The sequence below is a fragment of the Propithecus coquereli genome, unplaced genomic scaffold (genome assembly GCF_000956105.1).
Source record: "Propithecus coquereli isolate 6110/MARCELLA unplaced genomic scaffold, Pcoq_1.0 Scaffold165, whole genome shotgun sequence".
NCBI lineage: Eukaryota > Metazoa > Chordata > Mammalia > Primates > Indriidae > Propithecus > Propithecus coquereli.
This window is the reverse complement of record NW_012141080.1, coordinates 1,752,541-1,776,343: the sequence shown is the minus strand read 5'-3', so window position 1 is coordinate 1,776,343 and position 23,803 is coordinate 1,752,541. Positions and strand designations below refer to the sequence as shown.

The 23,803-nt window shown below is 60.5% G+C and overlaps 1 protein-coding gene across 2 annotated transcripts in view; it reads left to right on the top strand.

Annotated features, from left to right (window-relative positions):
* Positions 1-23,803, top strand: part of BCAR1 (breast cancer anti-estrogen resistance 1) — a 36,068-nt gene that overhangs the window by 3,349 nt on the left and 8,916 nt on the right. The window contains exons 1-2 of one of the 2 annotated variants that reach the window (XM_012641553.1): positions 9,219-9,372; positions 18,249-18,881. In XM_012641553.1, coding sequence (XP_012497007.1) covers positions 9,361-9,372; positions 18,249-18,881 — 645 coding nt within the window. In that variant the 5' untranslated portion in view covers positions 9,219-9,360. Of the gene's footprint in view, positions 1-9,218; positions 9,373-18,248; positions 18,882-23,803 lie in introns of those variants that run through there. The other variant, XM_012641554.1, reaches the window with a different exon arrangement.

Sequence of the window (23,803 nt, the reverse complement as noted above, 5' to 3'; positions counted from 1 at the left end):
GCCCTGGGGTTCACAGCTGGCCTGGGCGGCCCGGCAGTAGACGGCTGGCGCCTGGTAGAACAGGCTCCAGAGGGGACAGTGGGAAGTGGCCACGTCCAAGTCCGAAGTCCTCAGTTCAGTCTCCACAACCTCTGCCACGCCCTCTCCGGCCGCAGCTGGCCCTGCCGTCCCTCCTTCTGTAGCAGTGATCCTGCTCCCGCCAGCCTGCTGCACCCCTGGAAGCCCTCCGGCCCCGTGGGTGATGGCTGGTAGTGGTGGGTGCTCTGGTTGCCGTCAGGCTTGCTCAGGGCGGGACCGGTGGCTGCCTGGCTCCTCTCTGTGCCTTCTTTGCTGCAGCCGAGGGTGTGGCCCCTGTGGCAGAGGCCCCACAGGCGCGGGCCAGGGTCCCCTTCGGAGCCTGGCCTCTGCCCACTGTCCTGAGAGCCGTGCTGGGGGCTGAGAGGGGTTCCTGGAGAGGCTCCTTCTGGGTGGGAGGGTGTTTTGGTGCTGGCTCTATGTCTGAGTGAGTTGCTGAACCTCACTGAACCTCAGTTTCCTCATCTGTATCATGGGGATGTTAACAGCCCTGAGCTCCTGGGGTCCTGTGAGTGATCGGTAAGGGAAGTGTGAAGCTGCCAGCAGGGGCTAGTAAGTCACACAGCTAACTGCTGTAGAGATTATTGTCTTTACCCTGCCATCGTTGGGTGGTGCGGTGCCCCAAGCCCTACTCCTGGCTCATGCACAGCCAGCTTGGGGAGGGGGTTCCCAGCCCTGCCTCACTGGGCTGGGCCCAGGCCGATGGACCCCCTGCCCCCAGGATTCCCTGGGGCCCGCACAGTCTGCCTCCAGCCTTTTCTTTGTGGTCTGTGTGGTTTCCGCCAAAGCCTTAGTGGCAGGATGACCCTGGCTTCTCCCTTGCACTAGCGTGGCCTATGGGACCCCTGCCCCTTGTCCTCACCCCACTGAGAGAGTGACCTCTACTGGGGCCACTGCAGGGGTGCAGGCCTTTCCTCAGGTATGGTCTGCAGCCGCCTGGTCCAGCAAGGGCAGGCAGAGGTCAGGATAGCCGCCATTCCCCACCCTGGGGATCACGGCACCTTAGGGAGGGGGGCTCAAGCCTACAAGGGAGGCGGGTGGGCCTCAAGGCTGTGAGGTGAGTGCGGGATGCAGGTGGCTCCGCAGACCTCCCCACTTCCCACCGCTGGGCCTGCGGCTGTGCCTTGTGGTCAGCTGTGGTCCCCTTCCCTCCCTGTGCTCACTTCACTCCTCAGTCTTGGCCCTGGCTTCATCGCAGCTGCTCGCTTTTGTTGCATCCTGGTCAAACCCGACAGTGTCTGTGGCTTTCTCTGAGTCACTGCACTGTGTCCCTCTCTTTGGGAAAAAGAAAAAGAGCTGAGGACAGGTGGGGACTTCGGTGGAGGTGAGGAGGAATGCCCGCTCTGGCGAGAGAGATGGTCACAAGTTTCGGCTCTAAAGTTAATCTCTTCTCTAAGGGGAATTAGGGGCTGAGGAGGCTTTTCAGTAATTTTAATTTATTATTTAAGCCCTGCCAAGTTCCAAGAAGGATTTGAAACAGATTATAGTGGAAGACACAAATAATCTAGAGTCATCAAAAGGTCCAGAATTATGGAATGTGTGAGAAAGGAGGAAAAATTATTCCAGAAAGCCTAGCTAAGTAGGCGTACAGATTTACCTTAAGCTCCCTGACAGCCAGGGCAAAAAGGGTAACATGGTGGGTTTAGGCTTGCAATACCTGTTTTTGATATTCGTAACGCCACGTATTTTTTCTTCCGTGCTTTCTTTTATTTTCTTTACCAGTTTTCATTGAAGTAGATTTTACATGTCGTGAAAGGTACAGATGTTAAATGTACAGTTGGATGAGGTTTGACTAATACAGACCATGTAACCATCAGTCAAACCAAGATAACGAATGTCTCCGCCACCTCACAAAGTTCTCAAAGCTGCTTTGTAGTCCAGTGCCCTCACCCACGACGCGCGTTTCTGTCACCCCGGCTCAGAGTTGCCTGTTCTTGAACTTGGTGTAAGGGGAAGCATACAGTAGGTACTCTTGGACCTTGCTTCTTTCATTCACCATAACAGTTTTGACATTTGCAGCTTCGCGGTGTGTATCAGTGGTTTGTTCTGTCTTGTTGTTGCCGAGGAGTGTTCCATTTATGAATATCCCACAGTGTATTTATCCGTGCCCTTGCTGAGGGATCTCTGACTGTAGCTTTAGCGTGCTGTGTATTTTGGGGTACGGGAACACTGGCATTATCGTTGGTCTAACACACTAGTCCAGTGTTTTATAAAACCTGATATCCAACCCTGTGTGCTGTGAGGCATGCTCAGAGGTCTGTGCCCCCACGTCCCAGCTCTGCCAACCTTCCATGCTTGCTCAGAAGGTGGTATGGCCACACTCCTCCCCGTGCACAGCCCTCACCAGGTGTCAGAGTTTGAATTCTCTCTTCCCAGGTGGCCTGGGAAGGCAAGTGTCTTAGGCTTTTGAGTCATCTGTGTTTCTGCCAGGGCCCCTGTCACTCCAAGGTCCTGGCTACGAGCCCTGAGGAGAGCAGGAGACAGGAGGGGAGGCAGCGGAGTGGCCACGTCCCACCTTCCTCCGCAGCCCCGGACAGATTGCTGGGCTCTCTCCTCTTCTTCCCTGTGCATGTGCCAAGACATCCCATCAGGCATACACTCCTGGCTGTTTCTGCTTCCACTCTGGGAGCCCCAGGCCCAGTGGACACCCCACCTCTCAAGAAGCTAGGACGGAGCCGGGGTTGTTTGAGAGCACCCTGTGGCCGCCACACCCCCCGCAAATGCTTCTGTGCCGCCTTCCATGCAGCTGCCCCGGCTCTTACTCTGAAGGAAGGAGCTGGCTCGCCTGTGCTATTTTTACAAAGCTTTACTGTTATTTTTTCCTGCATAATGAGCCTTAGCGAAAGATTCACACATCTGCTCAAATGTCACCTCCTTGGAGAGGCGCCCCCACACGTGCCCCTGTCCCCATCACTCTCTGTCTGCTTTGCCCTCCTGCAGCTTCTTGCCTGCACAGATGGGCGTGTGTTTATCCCACCTTGGAGTGTAAGTTCCCCGAGGACGTGGACTGTCCTTTTCAGCAGCAGCATCCTGCAGAGCCTAGCAGGCGGGTGCTGGGGCAGCGTGTGCGAGTGAATGAGCGTCACATCGTAATGTGCAGGGACAGACCCCATAAGCAGCTGCTCCCCACTCCCTCCATGGGGGGCCTGAGGGGAGACCCTGCCCCCTGCCCACCCCCCAGTGTTGGCTGGTATATCTGGAACAACAGAGTTCCCAGGAAAGATTCTGCCCCAGAGTCTCAGATGAGGTTTTGGGGAAAGTGGGGGAGGCTCAGGGCACCTGGAGAGGAGGTATCTGTGCAGGGGTGAGGAGAGCAGGGAGGGTTTCCTTGGGGATGAGCCTAGTGGGGTGTCCTTGTGCAGCTGGGGCAGGCCAGGGGAGTGTACTGCTGGAGGTGGGGTGTCAGGGCGCCCTGTGGGCGACAGCCTGCCTGTGCCATAGTCTCACAGCCCTGAGCATGGGCAGGGCTGCTGGCAGGGGGTAGGTGTGACAGGTGAGCCTCACCTCTGAGGCTCTGAGAGGTGCAGTGACTGGCACCTGTGTTGTGTGGAATCATTGATGTTGCCTGCTCCTGTCCTTGTAGGCTCACCCTGGGCAAGGGCGTGGGCCTGCATCTCCTGGGGCAAAGGAGCCTTTCTCTGTAGGCTGGAGCAGGTCCAGGTTGGGATGCCTGCCTGCCAGGGTACTGACCAGGAGGGAGAAAACATATTACTTTCCAGTGGCTGCTGTAGCTCTGCCTTCTCTGGAACCACTGTTTCCTGCACTCCCACCCCAGAGCCCCAGGGTCCCCTCCTGAGCCCCTGCTGGCCCCTGGCCTGCCAACCCCAGCAGAGTGGCCTGGCCACACTGCTCTGCCCGTCTGTGGGTATCAGTGGGTGTGGGCACCTGTGTTCGGTGGAAGTGGCCAGGGGTGTGCAGCAGATGGCTTATGAAGTCATCATCTCTGCCTGATGTGCTGGGGCTGGTTGCCAGGGAGAGCGAGAGCAGATGGCCGGGCCGGGGCAGCCTCTTGACCACACCCTTGTCCCTGCCCACCCAGCCCATCAGAGGCCTGGGCAGCCACCAGCAACTGAGCTCGCTCTCTGGGGACAGACACTTGCCTCTTATCCACACTTCCCTTTTGCAGACTGAGCCCCTCTCTTCCCCACCCACCCTCCCCCAGGACCCTTCCCCACCCAGGCCGTGTTGGACGGATGCCTCTGCCATGGGACGAGGATGCAGGAGTGGGTCCCAGGGCTTCAGGGAGGACAAAGTGCACAAGGCCCAGCCTCCTCATCTATCTTTCTCTCCCTCTCTCTCTCTCTCTCTCTCTCTCACACACACACACACACACACACACACGCACGCGCACACACACACACACACAGCCAGCTGGTGGTCCAAGTCTGCACCTGCCAGCCAGCACCCAAGGAGGCCCCTGATGGGAGGGGAGAGGGTGGTTCTCAGAGGGAGATGGGAGGTGGGAAAGGAGGATGCAGAAGAGAAAGGGGGACTCAGGCCACCACGACCAGCACCCCGGGCTGGGGCAGAGAGCCTCTGAGCAGCGCTCCAGTCCTCTGGCCTCCTCCAGCCTCAGCTACTTTGGGCAGAGCCCCTCTCTGAGGTAGGCCCCCCCCTGCAGGTGCCTCTGCTGCTCTTTAATTCTCAAATTAGAAAAGCAGGAGATAAGCGAAGATAACTGGGAGAGTTGTGCTTCCTCTTCCAGATCTGTGCCTGGACAGTGCCTGAGGGGAGCCGGCGGGAGTGCGTGGGTTTGCCCGATCCCGGCCTGGATCTGGAGTGTAGGACGCACCCCCCACCCCTGGGGTATGTCCCCCTACCCCCAACCTGGTGGCTCCACCCAACCCTGCACACCTTGGGGCCCGCCCTGGTCCCCAGGTCTCTGGGGACTGGCTGGGGTCCTCCTGAAGGGGAGAAGGGGACGGCCTGCTGAGGAGGGATTCGCCTCCAGGCTTAGGGCCTGCCCACCTTCCCACAGTCAGAGCCACTGCTATAATGACAATGGACCGCCCCGCTGGTCACTCCACCCAAGAGCTCCAACACCCGCCCTAACAGTGCACACTCTGCTCTGCCTGAGGTCACCTGGGGTGCTTTCCAGTGGGCACACACCCAGTTGCTGGGCGGGGGGTTGTGAGCTCTGCCACTTTCTGGCCATGTGACCTGAGTGAAGCACCGCCCCTCTCTGAGCCTCTGGGTAGCTGTAGTTCCGTCCTGGTCCCCAGGGCAGCAGTGAGACTGACTGATGTCAGGTGTGTGGGGTCCAGTCTGTGTACAGCCGGGCTCACCTCTGTGCCATCCATGAGGGTCCCTATACCCTCGCCCCGGTTTCGAGCTTGCCACCAGAAGTGGCCAGCCCAGGGGGAAGGCGTCAACTCCCCATGGCCCTCCAGAGCATGGTTTCTTCCTGTCCCTGGGGTTGGCAGTGCTCACCTCCGGCCTCAGGAAATCCTCTCCTGCTGCTGCTCCCAGAGCCGGCCATCAGCTGACCCCTCCAACCCCCCTTCCCTCTGCTGCTGGGGAGCTGAGGCTTCAGGAGGGGAAGGGGCTGCATGCCGTCAAGTCTGCAGGCCGTTTTTAACCTGCTCTTTTCATGTCACTTTGTCATAAGCGTTTTCCTGCATTATTTTGGTCTTTGGAGGTGGCAATCTTAGTAGTTGCACAGTGTCCCACTGAGGCTGTGGTTGTCTGACCAGTCCCCTAGAGTTGACATTCACGCTATGCCTCCCCCACCCCCTTTGCTGTTACTGATGCCACGATGGACATCGTTAAGCATCGGGCAAGAAGAGTTCTTTAGAGCAGTGGGTTGGTGCTGAAGACTAAGACCTCAGAAAGCCCAGAATGCAGGAATCCTGTCCTCGCCTGTTCTCCCCACTTAGGGTCCGGTCTAAGCAGCCCACCCCCAGGAGACACTTCAGTGACCCCAGGTGCAAGGCCCTCGCTGTTGCCTGCACAGACAGCCTGTGAGCTCATCTTCAGCCTGGCTGGAGGTACTGGGCCACTCCTGAGGTGACTGACAGGGGTTGGAAGAGCACCGTGTTGGCACCTGGGCTGTACACCTGCTGCTGTCCCCACAGACCGGCGGCGCCCTCTCCCAGCTCCTAGTCACCCGGGCCCCTCTCCTTTCTGCCAGTCCTGGGGGGTGTGTGTGTGAGACTTAACCACCCCCATTCCTGAGACTGGGGCAGCCTCAGGTTTCCTCACTCTGGCCTGCCCTTCCCTCCCGGGCTACCTCTGAGGTCCCAACCAATTAACAATATTTAGCAGGCCCTTCCTCACCAGCAGAGCTGAGCTCCATGGGTGGGTGGCGCTGGGCCCCAGTGCTGAGCTCAGTTGTCGTGGGGTGCTTCTGCCCCAGCTGCCTGTCCTTTTGGAACCCGAGTGTGTCAGGGGTCTTTGGCTTCCTACTGTCCATAGATTCCCTTCCTGCTGCAGAGTAGTCCCAGTGGGCTGAGGTCTAGCAGCCCCGCCGTCCCTTCCCTGGCCACCAGCTCTGTCCCTTCTGTGCCTGGAGTGTGTGGAATGGGCCAAGGGCTGGTAAACTGGGCCTCAGTCTCTTCATCCATAAAATGGGGCTAATGGTGAAGCCTCTTTTGCAGGCTTGCTGTGTGTGAAATAAGCATGTGCTGCGCGGAGGTCGTGCTGGTTACCTGGGGCTGCATCCCTGTTGGCCTTGGCAGTAGGGCCAGGGAGGCTAGACTGGCAGTGAGGTTCTGCCCCTCACGTACCCCAGCCAGAACTTGCCCAGTGGGTGCTCCTTCCCCACACACCAGCCTGGGAGGGGGCATTCCCCCCACCCCCCAGCTATGCCCTCTCCAACACAGGGGGGTGTAGATCCTGGGGCCTGTTTCCAGAGCGGAAATGCCATTCTGGGAGGCACAGGCTTGGGGGGGAGGGAGTTTAAGTGGAAAAGGAGCAAATTTTTGAAATGCCTGTGCTTGAGCCTGGTTCCCCTTCCCCCGCTTCCCTGCTCACACCAGCAGTCCCACCCCCAGTGCAGCTCTAATCCCACTCCTGGGAGAGGAGGGTCTCCCATTCCCCAAGACCCCATCCAGCCTGTCCTCTCTGCCTCCCCCATACTCCTCTCCGGCCAGCTACGATGGAGCAGGGGCCATCTCCCTGCAGGGCTAGACCTTTTGTGTCCCTAACTATCCCTGCAGAGACCTCCTGCCTGCTGGGCACTGCCTGGCTTTGAGGCCTGGTCCCTACCCATCCCCACAACAGGGGAGACCCAGGGACAACCTGAGGACTCCTTTGGCCCCCAGCACAGCCAGCCAGTCATGCATGGTCCAGCTGGTTCATACCTGCTCCCTGGGAACATGGGGCACCAGCCAGGCTGAGGAGTTAGTGGCTGTACAGGGTTGGGGTGTAGGAAGGACTGAGGACACAGCTCATGGGAATAAGCAGGAGGGGATGCTCCAGGCAGTGCTGCCCTGAGAGCTAGCTCCTCTTCTGTGGAGAAGTGGGCTGTTTGGAGGGTGACCAACAGGGCAAGCCTTGGGGGGAGGGCACAGGGTGTTGGTTAGTTGTCCTCTTCCTCTCGAGAACTTTGGGTTACACTGTGTCCTGTTGCACTGCTCCTTCCTCACGCACATGCTGAGTTCTGGCCAGTGGTTCCCAAGCCAGGAGCTCAGAAGCTTGGGGAAATGCAGATGTCTGGTTCTTCTGGAGGGGTGGGACCTAGGAATCTGGGGTTTTTTGTTTTTGTTTTTTTTTTAGAGAGAGGGTGGAGTACAGTGGTGCCATCATAGCTCACTGTAACCTCCAAATCTTGGGCTCAAGCCGTCCTCCCGCCTTGGCCTCCCAAAACGCTGGGATTACAGGTGCGAGCCAAGGAATCTGTTTTTCTTTTAACAAGTTTTCCAGAGGATCTATAAGCACCCAGACTTGGGCTGCCTTCGTTTTACTTTTGAGAAAAGAGGCCGGAGAGGGAGAGGGCCTGCTCAAGGAGGCACATCTGGCCAGGGCCTGAGTCAGCTGAGCCCCCACTGTCAGGCAGAGGGGCAGCTGGAGGTGCCCCTTGGGCTTGTGTGCATTTTACAGGCCATGCCTGAGAATTCTCTGCTGGGGGAAGCTGGGTCTCCCTCACTGCTTCCCTGGCACGGTGAACTGTCTGATAGCATCCCCGTGCTCGGCGATAGCCCAGGATTGTTGACTGGGGATCCTGTCTGGTCCAGAGCAGTTTCCATCCTAGATCTCCCTGCAGAGTGCTCAGGGACTTTGGCACCCTGGTTCTGTGGCATGAGGTGACAGTCACTGACCTGCAGCCTAGCAAGGGGGGTACTCAGGGCCATGGCTGGCTCTACTGCCTTTCACTGCAGTGGTTTTTCCTTCTCTCTCCCTCATTCCGGGCACGCCGCCCCCTCCCCCGTGTTGCTGAGACAGACAAGATGGAGCCGGACTCAGGAGGGTACTGGGCACAGGTTTTAGGCCTGGACGCGGCTGACTTAGGAATGGGTCTGGGGAGAGGCAGACTAGCTGGAGTCCCCGAAAGCCAGTGAACTGCATGGGGAGGGGAGGTGCTGCATGTGTAAAGCTGAAGCTTGCCAGCCTTCTTGCTTTGAGTCTTCATTTCCTGGGGCCCTCAAACGATTGGCCTGTCCACAGTCAGGGCCGCCGTGGTTATTATTTTTCCGTAGGCTGGGACACGCCCCCTCCCCTTTCCCTCTAGATTCAGCTCTGAGTCCTACGGCCCGACTGACACGCGTTAAATGCCCTAGGGCTGGTGGGCGGGGAAGACAAAAGTCGACTTGGGGCCCGTGGTGGGGCGGGTGCAGCGTGCCCAGTGCTCCGGAGGAGGGGGCAATCCGGGCAGTCTTCCCAAAAGTGGAGGCGTTTGCGTAGGCCCTCGGTGCCGGGTGCGTGCTCACCCGCGCAGGAAGGCGGGGACATGCTTTTGGAGGAAAAAGGATATCCCGCGCCATGGGGATAGAGCCTGGCATCGGGCAGGGGCCTGAAGCCTGGGGGGCGGCGGGGGGGCGGTGCCACTGGGCGGGCGCCTGTCCGCGCGTTCCCGCGCCGCCCGCGCAGGCGGCTCATTTGCATGGGGAGCCGCAGCGGCCAATGGGCGCGCGTGGCCGGGCATGCCGGGAGCCGGGCTGGGCCGGCCTGGCAGCGGCGGCGGCGGGCGGAGCGAAGTGGGACCGGCTCTGGGCTGCGGAGGCGGCGACGGAGCGGGGCGAGTGGGGCCGGGCGGCTGCGGCGCGCTCGCAGCCCCGAGGGCGAGCGGCCCGGGCAGCTTGGTGTGCGCCCCCGCGGGGAGCTGGGGCCCCGGGCCGGCCGGACACCATGAACTACCTGGTGAGTGCGGCAGGCGCGCCCGGCGTCTGCTCACGGCGGCCGGACGGGCTTCGCAGCAGCCGCCCTACCGGCTCCCGCGGCGGGCCCGGGCGGGAAGGAGTTAAGCGAGTGGCATTTCCTGCCGGACCTGCGGGTCCTGGGAACGGCCGGCCGGTGGAGGTTCCGCGGGGGCGCGCCCGGGCGGGGGTCTGCGGTCTTGGGACCTCCTTCCTCCCTGTCCCGGGAGCACGGGGCCAAGGACTGCGGAGGCTCCCGGAGCTTGGGGGCGGATGGAAGGGCCGGGCGCAGGGGCCGCTGGCGGGCAGGAAAGTTCCTGGCTCCGGGAACGTTGCTGGCGGGAGGCCCGCACTCCCCCTGCCGGCTGCCGCCTGCTGTGTGACCTTGGGCCTCTGCGCCCTGCCTCCGGGCCTCAGTTTCCCCGGGTGCGAGGAAGAATGGGGGTCCCTGGAGGCCGTGACGGTGAGCTTCCAGGCGGGGTGGTGGTCCGACTGTTTAGGAGTGGGAACTGCCCACCACTCCCAGGCTAGGAGGTTGAGGGCCGGGCGAGCAAGTACGTGGCGTCGGTGGGTAGTTGGCGCATCCGGAGGGCCAGTCCGAGGTCAGTTAATGATTCACCCGGCCACCGGCGCTGGATTCCGGGAGCAGGGGCGGGTGCTCCTTGGACTTTACCTACCCTGCTTGCCAAAAGGCGGTAGGAGCCGGATCCTGGCGGCGGGAGTCCAGGGCTGCACTGCCACCCTGCTGCTTGGCACGCTAAGAGTCGAGGGAAGCGGCTAGGCTCCAGTTCTGCAGCGTAGACGTGGGGGCCTTGGGATCCACTGTGGGGGGATCCTGGGCCGCGACAGCCCGCAGAGCTATGGTAGGGGCGGGGCTGCCATTCCGGTGTCCGCAGCCCCGGGCTCCTCCTGGGAATCCGGCAAGCCGAGATTTGCTGAGGGCTGGGGGGGTTGGAGGGACAGGGGCCCGGGAAAGGCGGGTTAGGGCCTGGGGTGATGTCGAGGTTGTGAATTCCAGACTGGGGGCAACAGCTCCTTTTGCCAACCACAAGGCTCCCATATCGGACTTCGGGGCACTTAGTTTGTTTCCCCAGGTCCCCATTGTGTGGAAGGGTCTGGCACTCCCCGGCTTGCAACAGCTTTAGTCACCTTTTCAGAATGACCGTGGGTCCATCTCTTCTTTGCTGAATTTGACCAGGTGAGGGGATGTTTCCCACTGCCATGTGCTGGGGCACACACCCTTCTGTGTCCGTTCCTTTCCCCTGGTGGAGAGCTGGATGGTGGGGTTACCTGGGGGTTCAGGGCTGGGCGCAGGCGGAGCCTGTGGGGAAAGGAGCTATGGGAGGAGCTGGCCCTCCCTTCTGGCACTAGCCCCCACTACCCGCTGGCCCTGGGCAAGGAAGGAGCCTGGTGGGAGCTGGGTGAAGGCAGGGCAGGGCAGTCCCAGGTTCTGCCAGGAAAGTCATCTTCAGCTGAGGGGAGGAGGACTGGAGACTCTGAGCACAAGTGTGAGCACTGTGGGCTGGTACTATTGCCCAGGTGTGGGCAAGGGATTGAAATAAGGGCAGTGCCACTAGGGCATCCCGTCTGCACAGGAGAGGCTCCTGGGACAGCTGCTCTCCCCCATTCTATGAATGGTACAGATGGGGAGACTGAGGCGCAGAGAGAGACAGTCAGTTGTCCTCACGGAACTGGATCTTGAACCTAGTTTCCTGGCATGGCCCCGTGTGCTGCACCACAGGTGCTTCCCATCTGGGATTGGGGGAGCTCTGGTCCCAGAGGGACTGCCATGCCCTACTGGGGCTGCCAACTTGGTGGAGCCCCTCTGGCTCCAAGACTGTGCCTTTGTGGCCCCCTCTTGGCATCCATTGTTCTTTGAGGAGGTCCCACAGCCAGCTGGGGCAGCCGGAACCAACCAGAAGGGGAGGTATGCTCCTGGGAGGCTTCTTGGAAGAAGCAGTATTGGAGTCAGACTTGAAGTATGGGAAGTGGGGTTGGGTGATAGGGATCTTTGTTATCCCTGGACAAGACACCCAGCAAGCCTCTCTTCCTCTAGGTCTTTAGGGCACTCAGATAAGTGCTGCAGGGTGGTCTCCCTCCAAGGGTTGGGGCTCTGCCCTCAGGCCCTTTCTGGCTCTCTGAGCACGAGGGAGAGACCTTGGCTCTGCCCTGTGCAGCTGCCCTACTCCCTCCCCTCCAGGTCCTGCCCTGGGCTGGAGGAGTCAGAGGGTAGAAAGGCAGGGTCTCACCTCAGGCCTAGTCTCCACTGGCGCATCTCAGAAATCAGGGCTTTGGTACTTTTTTCAAAGCTGGAGAACCTCACATTTTGCGACATTATGTCCCCCTCTGTCCCCGAACAGGCAGATAGTGCTGTTAAGGGTTGCTGAAAGTTACCATTGAGGGGCAGAGCTGCAGAGGGCATTAGATGTCAAGATGGAGAAACCAAGGCCTTGGAAGGTGTGTCCTTCTGCCTCTGGCCCCTGGGCCCCGCGTGATGACAGCACTGGGGCTGGAGGTTGGGTGTTTGCCCCTGTACTGGGCTGGTACTGTCCCTGAAATAAGGGGTCAGCTTTACACTAAGCTCCCTGCTGAGACCCAAATCACAAGAGTGAACTTGCCAGTCCACTAGAGAATCCTGTGAATCCTCCCTATAGGACTCCAAGGCCAGGGAAGGAGAGCAGAGAGTAGTCAGGGGTGCAGGCCTGGGATCTGCCAGTATGTCCCCACCATCCATGGTGTGTTTGGAGTTGTAGATGCCATGTCCTGCAGCAGGAGGGCTCTTCGGGTCTGCTCCTCTGCCCAGCCTCCTAGGACAGTGTCTGGGATGTCTTGGCAGGAGCCGGGGCAGAGACATGCTTCCAGCCCATAGCTGGCCCTGGACATAAAGGCATCTGCTATTGCTGCTGTGGCCAAGGCCAGGCTGTGGCTCTGTGCTTGTGCAGGGGAGCCCTTGGCAGGGGCCACCCAAAAGGTGGCTTTTTTTTTTTTTTTTTTGGAGACAGTCTCACTCTGTCGCCTGGGCTAGAATATAGTGGCATCATTATAGCTCACTGCAACCTCACACTCCTGGGCTCAAGTGATCCTCTTGACTCAGCCTCCGGAATAGCTGGGACTTCAGGCATGCACCACCATGCCTGGCTAATTTTTTTTATTTTTAGTAGAGATGGGGTCTTGCTCTTGCTCAGGCTGGTCTCGAACTCCTGGCTTCAAGTCCCACCTTGGCCTCACAGAGTGCTGGGATTACAGGCGTGAGCCACCATGCCCAGCCCACAGGTGGCTCTTTATCCCTTCAGTCTGCAGACCTTGAGAGTGTGGCAGCTAAGTGTCAAGCATGGGGCTGAGGACCTGCTCACTGCTGATGCTTTGAGAGGCAGGTGGGACAAGAGCCATGCTCCCTTTGGGGTAGCTGTGGAACGGGAGGCCTGCACACAGGCCCTGTGGTCCACCCATGCTCTTGCTCTCTGCCAGCACCAAGGACTTGAGCCAGACCCTGGCCACTCAGTTGTCTATGGGAGTATTAGGGGAAGATGCCTCTATGGCTGACTGGTCCCAGAGTTCCACACAGGGTGGGGTGGGGGGACATTCTGAGCAGGGAAAGGAAGAGGTGCAGTCCCTCAGAGCCTGGGGGCAGGGTAAGGTGGGACAGCCAGGACCCTAGCCCCCGGTCTGTGATCTCATGCTCCTTCAGGTGCATTGCCGGGCCTGAGTGAGGAGGGCTGGTGGATCAGACTGCCAGTCAGGCACACACTCACTGGGCCTGCATCCATTGGCCACCGGTGGCTCTCTGGGACGAGCAAACAGAATACCCCAGAAATAAACTTGGCCCACATGCTGGGTATGAAGGGAGCCAGTGTTTCCCAAGTGCCTGCTGTGTAAGGCTGTGTGTTGGGGGTGGGGCAAGGAGGGCGGGAAAGGCCTGTGGAATTTCCACCCCGGCTTCCGTGAACCTCAGCATCACCCGGGAGCCACTGGTTCCGCTTTGTCTCAGAGCCCTGGTCTGCCTCTGCTGCCCCTGATCTGGACCCTGGGCAAGTAAGGTAATTATTCCCAGCCTCGGTTTCCCCATCTGTAAGGTGGAGGGAATCATAGTGTCTCACAGGGTCGTTTTGAGGGTTAAACGTGCTAGCTGATGGCTGTGCACAAAAGAGCTCTGCATCTGGTGGGGCGTGACTGTGCCGCACTTGTTAGCATTATAAACTTAGTGACCAGCACGTTGCTGTTACGCTTTTCCATGTCTCTCCCCCGCCCCAGGGACTTGGGCAGAGACCAGGAGTCCCACGGTCGGCTGGCTTGTGGGTGCTGAGAACACATTTGCTGTTTGAAAGAGCGCAGGCCAGACATGGAACCAGGCGTGACAGAGGGGTCACTGGTCAGCAGGGGCGCCTGCAGTTGGCTTGGCTTGGCCCTGCTCCTAAGGAACTCGTGGGGGCTTCCCTTGAGGGAGCCTTGTGCTGTCATCTCCCCTCACCACCCCCAGCCACCAGCTTGCACCTTCCCCCAGAGCCAGAGTTTGGGGATACCCACATCCAGGGCTCTCCTAGGCAGCTGGTGGAGCCGAGGAGGAGACCTGAACACCCATGAAACGGCTGCAGTTCTCCCTGACGTGTGTCCGCCTACAGCCAAGGCCCCAGCTGCTCTGATTCTGAGGGTCCACCTGGTTCTGTGGGTCTGGCCCCAGACAGGCCCCAGGGACACAATGAGGGCCATTCTCAGAGCCAGGCGGGCCTGTGGGGCAGCCCTGGCAGCTCCCATGTGCAACAACCAGGATGCTGTTCTCCGTGGGCCTGGCTGGGAGTGCTGGCATCAGACTGGCCTTCCTCTCTGCCCCTGCTCTCTGGGGTAAGCAAGCCCCAAAGGGTCTTCCTGGGTCCCTCTGTGCGGCCGGGCTGCTCACCAGGGAGGACAGGGGCTCCCAGGGAAGGACCTGGCCTTTCGCAGTCAGGGCTCCTTTTAACCCCCCTCGCACTCAGCGGTTGCTCGCAGGTCGGGCATCCTGCACAAGGCCTGGCGCGCGTGCTGGGGGGCACCATGCTAAAGGAGATAGATCTCTCCCTCCCATTCAGGGGCATAACTGGCCAGTAACAAGACATGTTGGTCAGCAGTGGCAGGTGGGAGCAAGGGGCGTGGGTGCCCCGGGAGGGACATGGAGCCTGCCTGAAGGTGCAAGCTGGTGCTTGGGGGTGGTGAGGGGAGATGACACTGCAAGACATGCTATCCTAGCCTAGTGTTTCTTGAAGGAGGAGTAGGACGCAGCAGGAGGGTTCCTAGAGGCCGGAGTGAGGTGGCCAGAGACTCTGGGCAAGTCACGCAACAGCGTCCGTCGTGCCTTGGACCAGATGGCCAATGGCGTCCACCTGGACTGGCAGTGCCCTGGCTGTGCACCCCTCCAAGGTCAGTTGTGCCCGTCAAGAGCTTGGGACAGGAGCCCCTGATTGGCCCATATGGGTCATATGCCTGGGCCCAGCAGTTAGTGAGGCCAGGATAGCAGATTTGGGGAGTCTGACTTCTCCTCCAGCTTGGGGCGTAACGCAGCGTTCAGAGACAGGTGACTAGGGGGCCTGGGAGCAGGTCCAGAGCAGGAATGCTTGGGGTGGTGTGGGCTTTGGCTGGTCTGGGCTCCTCTGGCCACAAGAAGCTGCTGTTTGGATGACATTTATTGAGTTATTGCTGCTTCATCCCATGGTATCTGCAGTGCTGCCAGTCCCTGCCTGTCTGCCACTCCAGGGTCACGACCTGTCTCCCCTGCACCCCCTCCCCTGCTCTAGCACCTGGGGTAATGCCCTTTCTCTGCCCCCATGCTCTTCCCTGGCATGAGTTGGTCTGAAATGTCACCTCCTTGGGGAGGCATCTCCAGCCCTGTATGTAGAGGCCTTGTCCCACATTTTTTGCACCCCACTTTTTCCCCATCATAGCAAACTGTCTTTCTGCCCCACTGCACGGTGAGCCCCACAAGGACAGGGGCCTTCCTCATGGAGCCTGGCCAAGTGCCTGGCCTAGAGCAGGAGCCAGGTGAATCTTTTGTTAAACAAAAGAACAATCCTATGAAGCCAGGGTGTCACCTCAGTGGAGAGGATCTAGGGGCTCAGAGAGGATAAAGGACTTACCCAGGGTCACATAGCAGTGAGGGGAAAGCTGGGCCCAGGTCTGGTTCTTAGCTGCTGCTTAGCGACTTGAGAGGAAAGAAAGCAGTAGTGTGTCCTTGGGGAGCAGACTGGGAAGCAGAGAGGCTCAGAGAGATGGGTGCTTGGCCAGCTAGAGTGGTCTGTTGGGCACCAGCAGTGCCCAGGACTCATGCTGGGTGGGGAAGGGGCTGCCTTGGGGACTATGGGTGGGGCCATGCCAGCTGACGCAGGCAGGGGAGTGCCTGGTGCCACGTGCCCAGCTCTCGAAGTGCTTCCCAGCCTGGCTCCAGCTGCCCCAGACTAAGTTGCAGCCTTCAGTGAGCTCATGCCTTGATGGGGTGGGGACTGGCCATCCTGGGAGGCCTGAGGCCGGCCTGTGGCTCACCTGGGCCAGGCCTCCCCTCCCCTCCTCACCAGCCTTGTCCTCAGCAGACTCCAAGTGCCCTGCCCTGTCTGGTGGGGCCTCTCTGCCAGCGTTTGCTGGGCCACCCTCCTAAGGTGAGGGGCCTTTGGGGGCAGTCCCCTCTGTCCACACCCCCATCCCTTCTGACTCGGCTGGAGGGGAATTTTCCTGTGAGTCACTCTGCTGGCACTTCCTGTGGTCACCAGGGCAGGGGCTAGGGGGACCCGGCAGGGCAGCTCTGTGTTCTGTGGGGTCACTGGGGGAGGGTGGCTGGTGTCCCGCCCCCTGATGGGATGCAATTCCCGGAGGCAGGCTGCAGACCATATTTGGGAAATTCGAGTCTCTGGCTGGCAGCCTGGGGAGGGGGGCCGTGAGCCCGGGTGGGCTGCGGGGCAGCCCCCGCCCCTGCCGGCTCCACTGTGGGGCTCTGGCCTCTGGACTGGTCGAGGCTGCCTGTCCCATCCTGCCTCGGAGCCTAGGAGGTAGTTCACTGTTTGCTTTTTCAGGATGTGTATTTTTTCAGCCCCAAAGCAAGAAATACTCTTTAAATACAAATTGAAAAATTCTGAAAAACAGGAAGAGAAAGTATCCTCTATTGTCTCAAACATGCCGGTGCTATTCTGGCCCTCTCCCCACTTAAAAATTTCTCGTGATGTTTAATTGAGGCATCGTTTATGCTTCAGTGCCTTTTAAATTCTGTTGTAATTGTGGTGTGGATGGTGCTGCGGTCGATAGCAATTCGAGGGCCTTTGCCCTTGGTTCACCTTGGTACTGAGGTAAGCCCGCCAACCCCCCGCCGGGCTCTGCCCTCCCTGAGCTGCCTGTGGGGGCTGCTCTCTCCCTTGGGCCTTGTCCCTCTTGGCTCCAAGGCTCTGGCCTCTGGCCCTTTCTGGGGCTGCGGGCTCTGAGCTACTCTGGAGAAGTGGGCTGCTAGCTGGTGGCTCCCTGGGCAGATGAGTGGCTGGGTCTGAATGTCTGCTCCTGGGACCTGGAGCACCCACTGCTTGCCTGGGCCTCTCCCGGTGTGCCAGCATCCTCTTCCCACCTTCAGTGTGCTGGCCTGGGAGGCGGAGCTTGGAGCGGCACTTCCCAGCCCCAGCTGCTGGGGTGGAGGGAGGAGAGTGTGTCTCACCCGGCACTCCTCTCTGCCCCGGGGCCCAGGCTCCCACTTCCTGTTTCTGCCCAAGGGGGCGTGGCCCTTCCTTCCGCCTGGAATCTCATTTGACTCCTTGGAGATGGAGTCCAGAGACAGGACTCAGGCCAGAAGCCAGGTCCCATTTTTGAGTCAGTCTAGACCCGGCTGTGTGTCTTCAGACCCCAGGAGACTCCGAGGAGGGACCTTGCAGGGCAGCGCAGAGCTGAGGCCAGGCTGGTGGGGCGGCTGGAACCCAGAGGGGTCACCAGCCCGGCAGACCTGGCTTCCCTGTGTGTGAGGCCTGGGGCCCCTGCTGAACCCAGACACACCTCTGCTGCCCTAGGAGGGGCTGCGGAAGCCCTGGCCTTGTCTCTCCTCGGCGCCTCCTTCGTGCCTGCTCTGCTGGAACTGACCATCGCCCTGTAGCTGCCCTCTGTGGTATCTCTGGGCTCAGGCTGAGCCTGGCACCTGGGCAGAGGGAGCAGCAGCAGGGGTGAGGACTGCAGGGCCTCCCTGCCCAGGCTGTGTCCCCAGTGAGGCTCTGGGCCTGCCTCTAATCCTGTGGTTCTCCTTCCTCTAATCCCACGGCCTCCTCCAGGCTCCGCTGGGGCTGCGTAGGTCCTGAGCCCCGTGGAGCAGCAGCCCTGCTCTGGGGGGATTTGCTGACGGCAGCAGGACTGGGAGCAGGGAGCGTGCCTCCTGTTTTCTCCCCAGCCTCAGGAGGTGTTTGAAGTTTCTTCATTAATTACAGATTTCAATAGATTTTTGGTAGACGGACTTTATTAAGGAAGTTCTTTCTCTTTTCTTTTTCCCAGTATTTTTATCCTAAGAAGCTGTCATTTTTGTCAAATTATTTTCTTGCATCTCATGAGATAATCATTTGCTATTTCTTTTAACCTTTTTGCCACTCTGCTGCTCTCCCTGCCGTTGGTCTTAGAGGTGGTGTGGCCTCAGGAGGGGTTTAGGAGTGTCTTGAGTATCATCGCTAGAGTGTTGCTGGTGGCTGCAGTCGAAGGGATCAGGTGGGCCTTTCTGCTGGGGGTGGGGGTGGGGGACAGTGGGGACAGAGGCACCGTGATCTCACCAAACCTGACTGAACCCCTTTCCCAGTGCCAGAGCCAGACACCGCCAGGTCCTGGAGGGTGTGGGAGCCAGGTGAGCCCCCAGGAGCCCCACGCACGTCCTCCTGCCCTCACGCCCGCCTGTGTCTCTCTCCCCAGAACGTGCTGGCCAAAGCCCTCTATGACAACGTGGCCGAGTCCCCGGATGAGCTTTCCTTCCGCAAGGGCGACATCATGACGGTGCTGGAGCGGGACACGCAGGGCCTGGACGGCTGGTGGCTTTGCTCACTGCATGGGCGCCAAGGCATCGTGCCGGGGAACCGCCTCAAGATCCTGGTGGGCATGTATGACAAGAAGCCAGCAGGGCCTGGCCCCGGCCCGCCCACCACTCCGGCCCAACCCCAGCCCGGCCACCCTCAGGGCCTCCACGTCGCGGTGCCCCCAGCCTCCCAGTACACGCCCATGCTCCCTGCCGCCTACCAGCCCCAACCTGACAGCGTCTACCTGGTGCCCACCCCCAGCAAGGCTCAGCAAGGCCTCTACCAAGCCCCCGGACCCAGCCCTCAGTTCCAGTCGCCCCCGGCCAAGCAGACGTCCACGTTTCCAAAGCAGACGCCCCATCACCCGTTTCCCAGCCCCGCCACTGACCTTTACCAGGTGCCACCAGGACCCGGAAGTCCTGCCCAGGACATTTACCAGGTGCCACCTTCTGCTGGGATAGGGCATGACATCTACCAGGTCCCCCTGTCCATGGACACACGCAGCTGGGAGGGGACAAAGACCCCGGCAAAGGTAAGGCCAGCCTGGCACTGCCACGCAGCCACGCCATGGGTTTAGTCCAGGCCCCAGTTTCTGGGCGCAGCAGGGCCCAACCACCCTCAGGGTTGCTGGCATCCCAGCAGCGGATATGCATTTGGTCTGGGATCAAGGTGAGATTGTTTGGGGAAAGCTTTCATTGGTCTTGTGAAGCTGGGTGTGACCAGGCTGTGGCAGCCCACAGTAGAGACGTTGAGCTGGCCTTGGGCAAGCTGACCTGTGTGGGCAGGTGGTACCGCAGAGGAAGCAGCCTGTAAAGGCCTGGAGGTGTGGACAAGTGTCCTGCATTCCAGGTGGGCAGGCAGGGCTTGCCACGCGAGGCCGGAGCAGCAGGCTGGGGCAGATCTCAGAGCCCAGTGCCCACTGAAGGGCTGGATGCTGCCCGATGGTGGAGGGTTTTGAGTAGGAGCGACCTGCCCAGAGCCACGTCTTAGGGAACTCGTTCTGACCACAAGGGGAGGACGTGGCAGGGCGTGGAGAGGTCAAGACTGAGACAGGGAGCCCAGGAAGAGGAGGGCGTGAGGTCTGGGGCAGCACTGGAAAGAGAGAAATCAAGTGTGGAGGGCAGCGTGTTGGTTAGGTAAGAGTGGGTTGAACAGCAGGCATTTATTTCTTTCCCACAGAAGGCAAGTCTGGAGGGGAGAGGCCAGGGCAGACAGGCACCTGCACAACTGTCAGGTGCCCTGCCGTCCTCAGCGTGGTCCTGCATCTCCCAGGGTGGGGTGGTTGCTGCCAGAGCTCTGGTGTCATGTCTCTGGCCAGTAGGGAAGGGAGGGACAAAGGAGGATATGTCCTCTCTGATGGTCCTTCCACTTACCTCTTTCGGCCAGAACTTGAGTCTGTGGTCCACCTAGCTGCAAGGGATGCTGGGAACAGGAGCCTTTTTTCCCCATGGCCACCTGTCTCATGTCTCACTAACCAGGACTCTGTCCCAAGGACGAAGGGATAGAGGGCTTCTGGAGGACCCTCAGCAGCTGCTGGCCAGCCCCTGGATGGGGTTGGACACACTTCCAGCCATGCCTGGCTCCACAGGCCAGCCCTTCTCCACTTCTGGGGCCTGTGAGTGGACCAGCAGGTGTCTGCAGAGTGACCTGTTTATGACTCCTGGACCACAGGGGACGGACGCTGCCTATGGGATTGCTAGAGCAGGGTTGCTCTGGAGAGACTCGGGCTCAAGGCCCACATGGGCTGTTGCCGACTAGACTCTGGGCCCAGGGACAAGACCTCTGGCCTCAGGCTCTGAGCCCAGCAGCCTGAGCCACATAGAGGCCTGCCTGCCCCGCACCCCCATGCCCACCCGTAGGAAGGAGGCAGGACTGAGGAGGGAGGCAGGGCCTGCCGGCGGCTTTGGGCTGAGTCAGGAGCAACCTCAGCTCACCTTTGGTTGGCCTATTCTCCCCAGTCTGATGCACCCCCAGGAGTTGGGGAATGGAGTTTCCTAGGCCCGGAAGACATGGAGGCTGAGCCACCATGCCCAGCTCCCCACCTCCTCCATGGCTGCTTGTCCCCTGCAGCTCACCAAGAGGACCCGAGAAACCTGTCCCACACCGACAGGGAGAGCCCTGGCAGTCAGTCAGGTCCCGGGGAGACCAAGGGCAGGTGGGCGAGGCCACCTGGTGGTGGGCACAGCAGCTGGCCCTTAGGAGAAGCAGCCCAGGCTCTGCTGGATCAGCTTCCCGGGGCCCGGGCCCAGCTTCGTGTTTTCACCGCGTCCAGAGCCACCTATGTCTGATCAGGCAGTGGCCAAGTGAAGTGGACACTCAGCCCATGGCACTGAGCCTCTGTCCTCTGAGCCAGCTGAGGGCTGAGGTGGGGACCTTGCTGGTACCAGCTGGGCAGCAAGTCAGTAGGCAGATGGGTCACACCCCTGGTCACAAGGGGAGCCTGGGTCACCAGCTACCTGCTTCTTCAGCCATATGGCCCGAGGTAGGCCAGGAGCAGAAGTGTGCCATGCTGGTCTGGGACAGCCCAGGGTGGGGCTGCTCCCACGCGGGCTCTGAGGGGAAGGGCAGGGTCCTGCCAAGGGGAGCAGTGCCCGGCCAGGGGGCCTCCACACGCACACATCTGAACACAGGTGCACGCTCACGCCCACACCCCACACGTATGAATGCATGTGCACGCCCACATCTCACACATAAGAATGCATGTGCTCACGCACACCCACACATAGTCCACACTCTGCACATGCCCTACTCAGGCACACCCTTTCCCCTGCACTTTCCTCCCCAGTCTTGTCCTGCTGCAAATGGGAGGCTGGGAAGGCCGCAGGATCCCTGTGGCCAGGGAGCAGCAGCAAGACCCCGGGGCCCAGCCTTGGCCTTGAGCCTGTATTTTGGCGGCTGTTCTGTTTTCCTCCCAGGCAAGGGGCCTGCTCACAGACTGCTTCAGAGGCTTACCCGGCTGGGCCCTTCTATGCCTGGCCCTGTGTGACACAAGCCCTGACCTGGCTGGTGGCCCAGGAAGGATTGCCCTGTGTCCTAGGCCCAGTTGCCCTCCCCCAGGAAGCCTCATTGCTCCTGGCCTGGGCAGCCTTGATTGTGTCTGCTTGTGTTTTGTGATCATGAAAGCGATGCTAGTTTGCCATAGAAAATGCATAATGTATGAAAAAGTCTAGAGATGAAATTCTGCAATCAAGAGGTAATCACTGGGAAATTTTGGCATATTTTGTCTAGCATATTCTCTATTTGTGTTTCACAGAATCGTTCACATAGTTTTGCATTTTGAAGTTGTAAATCCAACATTAGATCTCGAAAGCATTTTCTTGGGTTATTAAACTCCTCTCTAGAGTGTGCCGGGCCACCCCCCTGCTGGGGTTGGCACTGGGTGGCTCTGGATTGCTCGTGTCTTCGTCACAAACAGCGTCTGGATGTGTGCCTCCGTGCCACGTTCAAGGTCCTGCCCTCGGATGCCTGGAAACCCATCTCCTGGCTCCGGCAGAGGTCGGCGGGGCTGACTTGCCAGAGCTGCATGTGGGCAGGAGGCCACTGGCACCCAGGAAGCCAAGAGGGCAAGTGACAAGGCCGGTGGCCGGGAGAGGTCAGACCCCTGGGCCTGGAGCAGGTTCCCTCTGGTGCTGAAGGGAAGCCGAGTGACCTGCAGGGCTGGGGGAGAGGTTGAGGCCACCCTGGGCGTGGGCTTTTGGGGGCAGAGGGCAGAGGCTCCTTTGTGTGCCTGTAGGACCCCCCAGCGGGGAAGGCATCTGTGTGAGATCACTCTTGGGGGAGTGTTCCTGGGTCAGGGGCTGCAGCTGTGCTCAAGGGGACAGCTGTGGTGTTGAGTCAGGCCTGAGGGACGTGGCGTGAGCCCGGTCCTCTTTCGCCCCTGGAGGCTTCATCCCCACGCTCAGGCAGCGCTGGACCCTGCTCAGGCGAGTTTTTCCCGGTCACCTGCCCGACCCCATGGTGCTCCTGCGGAGCTCCCTTTTCCAGAGGAGGAAAGTGAGACTCTTGGGTGAGGGGGCGGGCTACACAGAGCAGGGAGATAGCCCAGGTCAGGGGGGTGACATGCACTTTTCAGAAGGGCGAGACCAGCAACCGAGCTGCCTGGAAGCGATCAGGGCCCCCCGGGCAGAGTGCGGAGCTGGGAGGCCAGCAGGGGCCACCTCTCCCTACAGGGCCAGGGCTGCTCTGAGACTTAATCACCTCCTGGGACTGACCTGAAGGCTAGGGCGTATTTCTGAGTCATTCGTCCCTTCCCTTGAGGCCCAGTTGTTAGGGAGGAGGGGACAGGAGGACACGAAGCCCTGGCCTCTGGGGCCTTGCGCCGCCTGGGCTGAGTGCTCCTGGCAGCGTGCCATGCTGCGTGTGTTTCCCCTGCACTGTGTGAGGGTTGTGTGTGTCAGCCTGTGGGTCTTGTGTCGGTGGCTGTGTCTCTGGCTCCTCCTCATAGACACTGGCTGTGTCTCTGGTCCCCAGGGGCCTCCAGGTCCTGCTAATGGGGCCGCAGGTGCAGAGCAGGGTGGCCCATCATTTGTGGGGCTCAGCAGCTCCCCGGAGAATCCGTTCCCCTAACAGGCATTTCCCCGCTGGCATCTGGCCTGCAGTTTTCTGACAAGAAAGCATTTGCTGTTCAGTGGTGTGGCTGCCTGCTGCCACCCGCCTCGGCCACAGGACTGGCAAGCTGCCGTCAGCCCTGGGTCTGGGGTCTGGCCACCAAAGCCCTTCTGTCCTGCGCCCCTGGGCCCTGTCTGCGGCAAGGCACAAGTTGGAGGGTGTCACGCCGCCTCCTGGCTTCAGGGGCTTACCCGGCTCGCCCCACCTGCCTCTGGGAGGCTGAGGGGCCTGGAGAAATTTTGGGCCTTGCCTCGAGGCCTGGCCAACCTGCCACGTCCCGCCAGCCCCCGCCTGCCCTGCTGTTGGCAGGTTCCAGTGTCTAAAAATAGCTCTGGAGGAGACTCCAGTCTGGGGCTGGAGGAGGGAGATGCGTCTGAAGAGGCAGCCCCGACTCCATGCAGACGCCCCGGGGGCAGGGAGCACCGCCCAGCGGCCCCCTCTGCTGCCAGACGGGCGGAGGCCCAGCAGGCCCAGCGTCACCACCGGCCCTGCCACTGCCTGGGACGCTGTGCCAGGCCCAGGGCTGCGGGTGCCCACACTGCCTGCAGGGAGGTCAAGCTCCGCTGTTGCTCCTGGGGCGCTGGGCTGGGCGCCTGTCCTCAGAGCCCCCCTGGCCTCAGGCCAGGAGGCCTCCTGAGGGCCTCGGCTGGATGCCGGGGGAGGGGCCTGCGTCTCTGCTGCCCCCAGGGGTGTGTGTGGGGAGGGCCAGAGTCAACCCTGCCCCAGACGTCGCCTTTGATAAGGGAACAAAGGCCTTTCTGTGGAGAGAGCTGAACAGGGAGCCCCTCGGGGAGCTGTGGAGGCCTGAGCCGGGCCTCATCCTCCCCAGGGTGGCGCAGGGTGGTG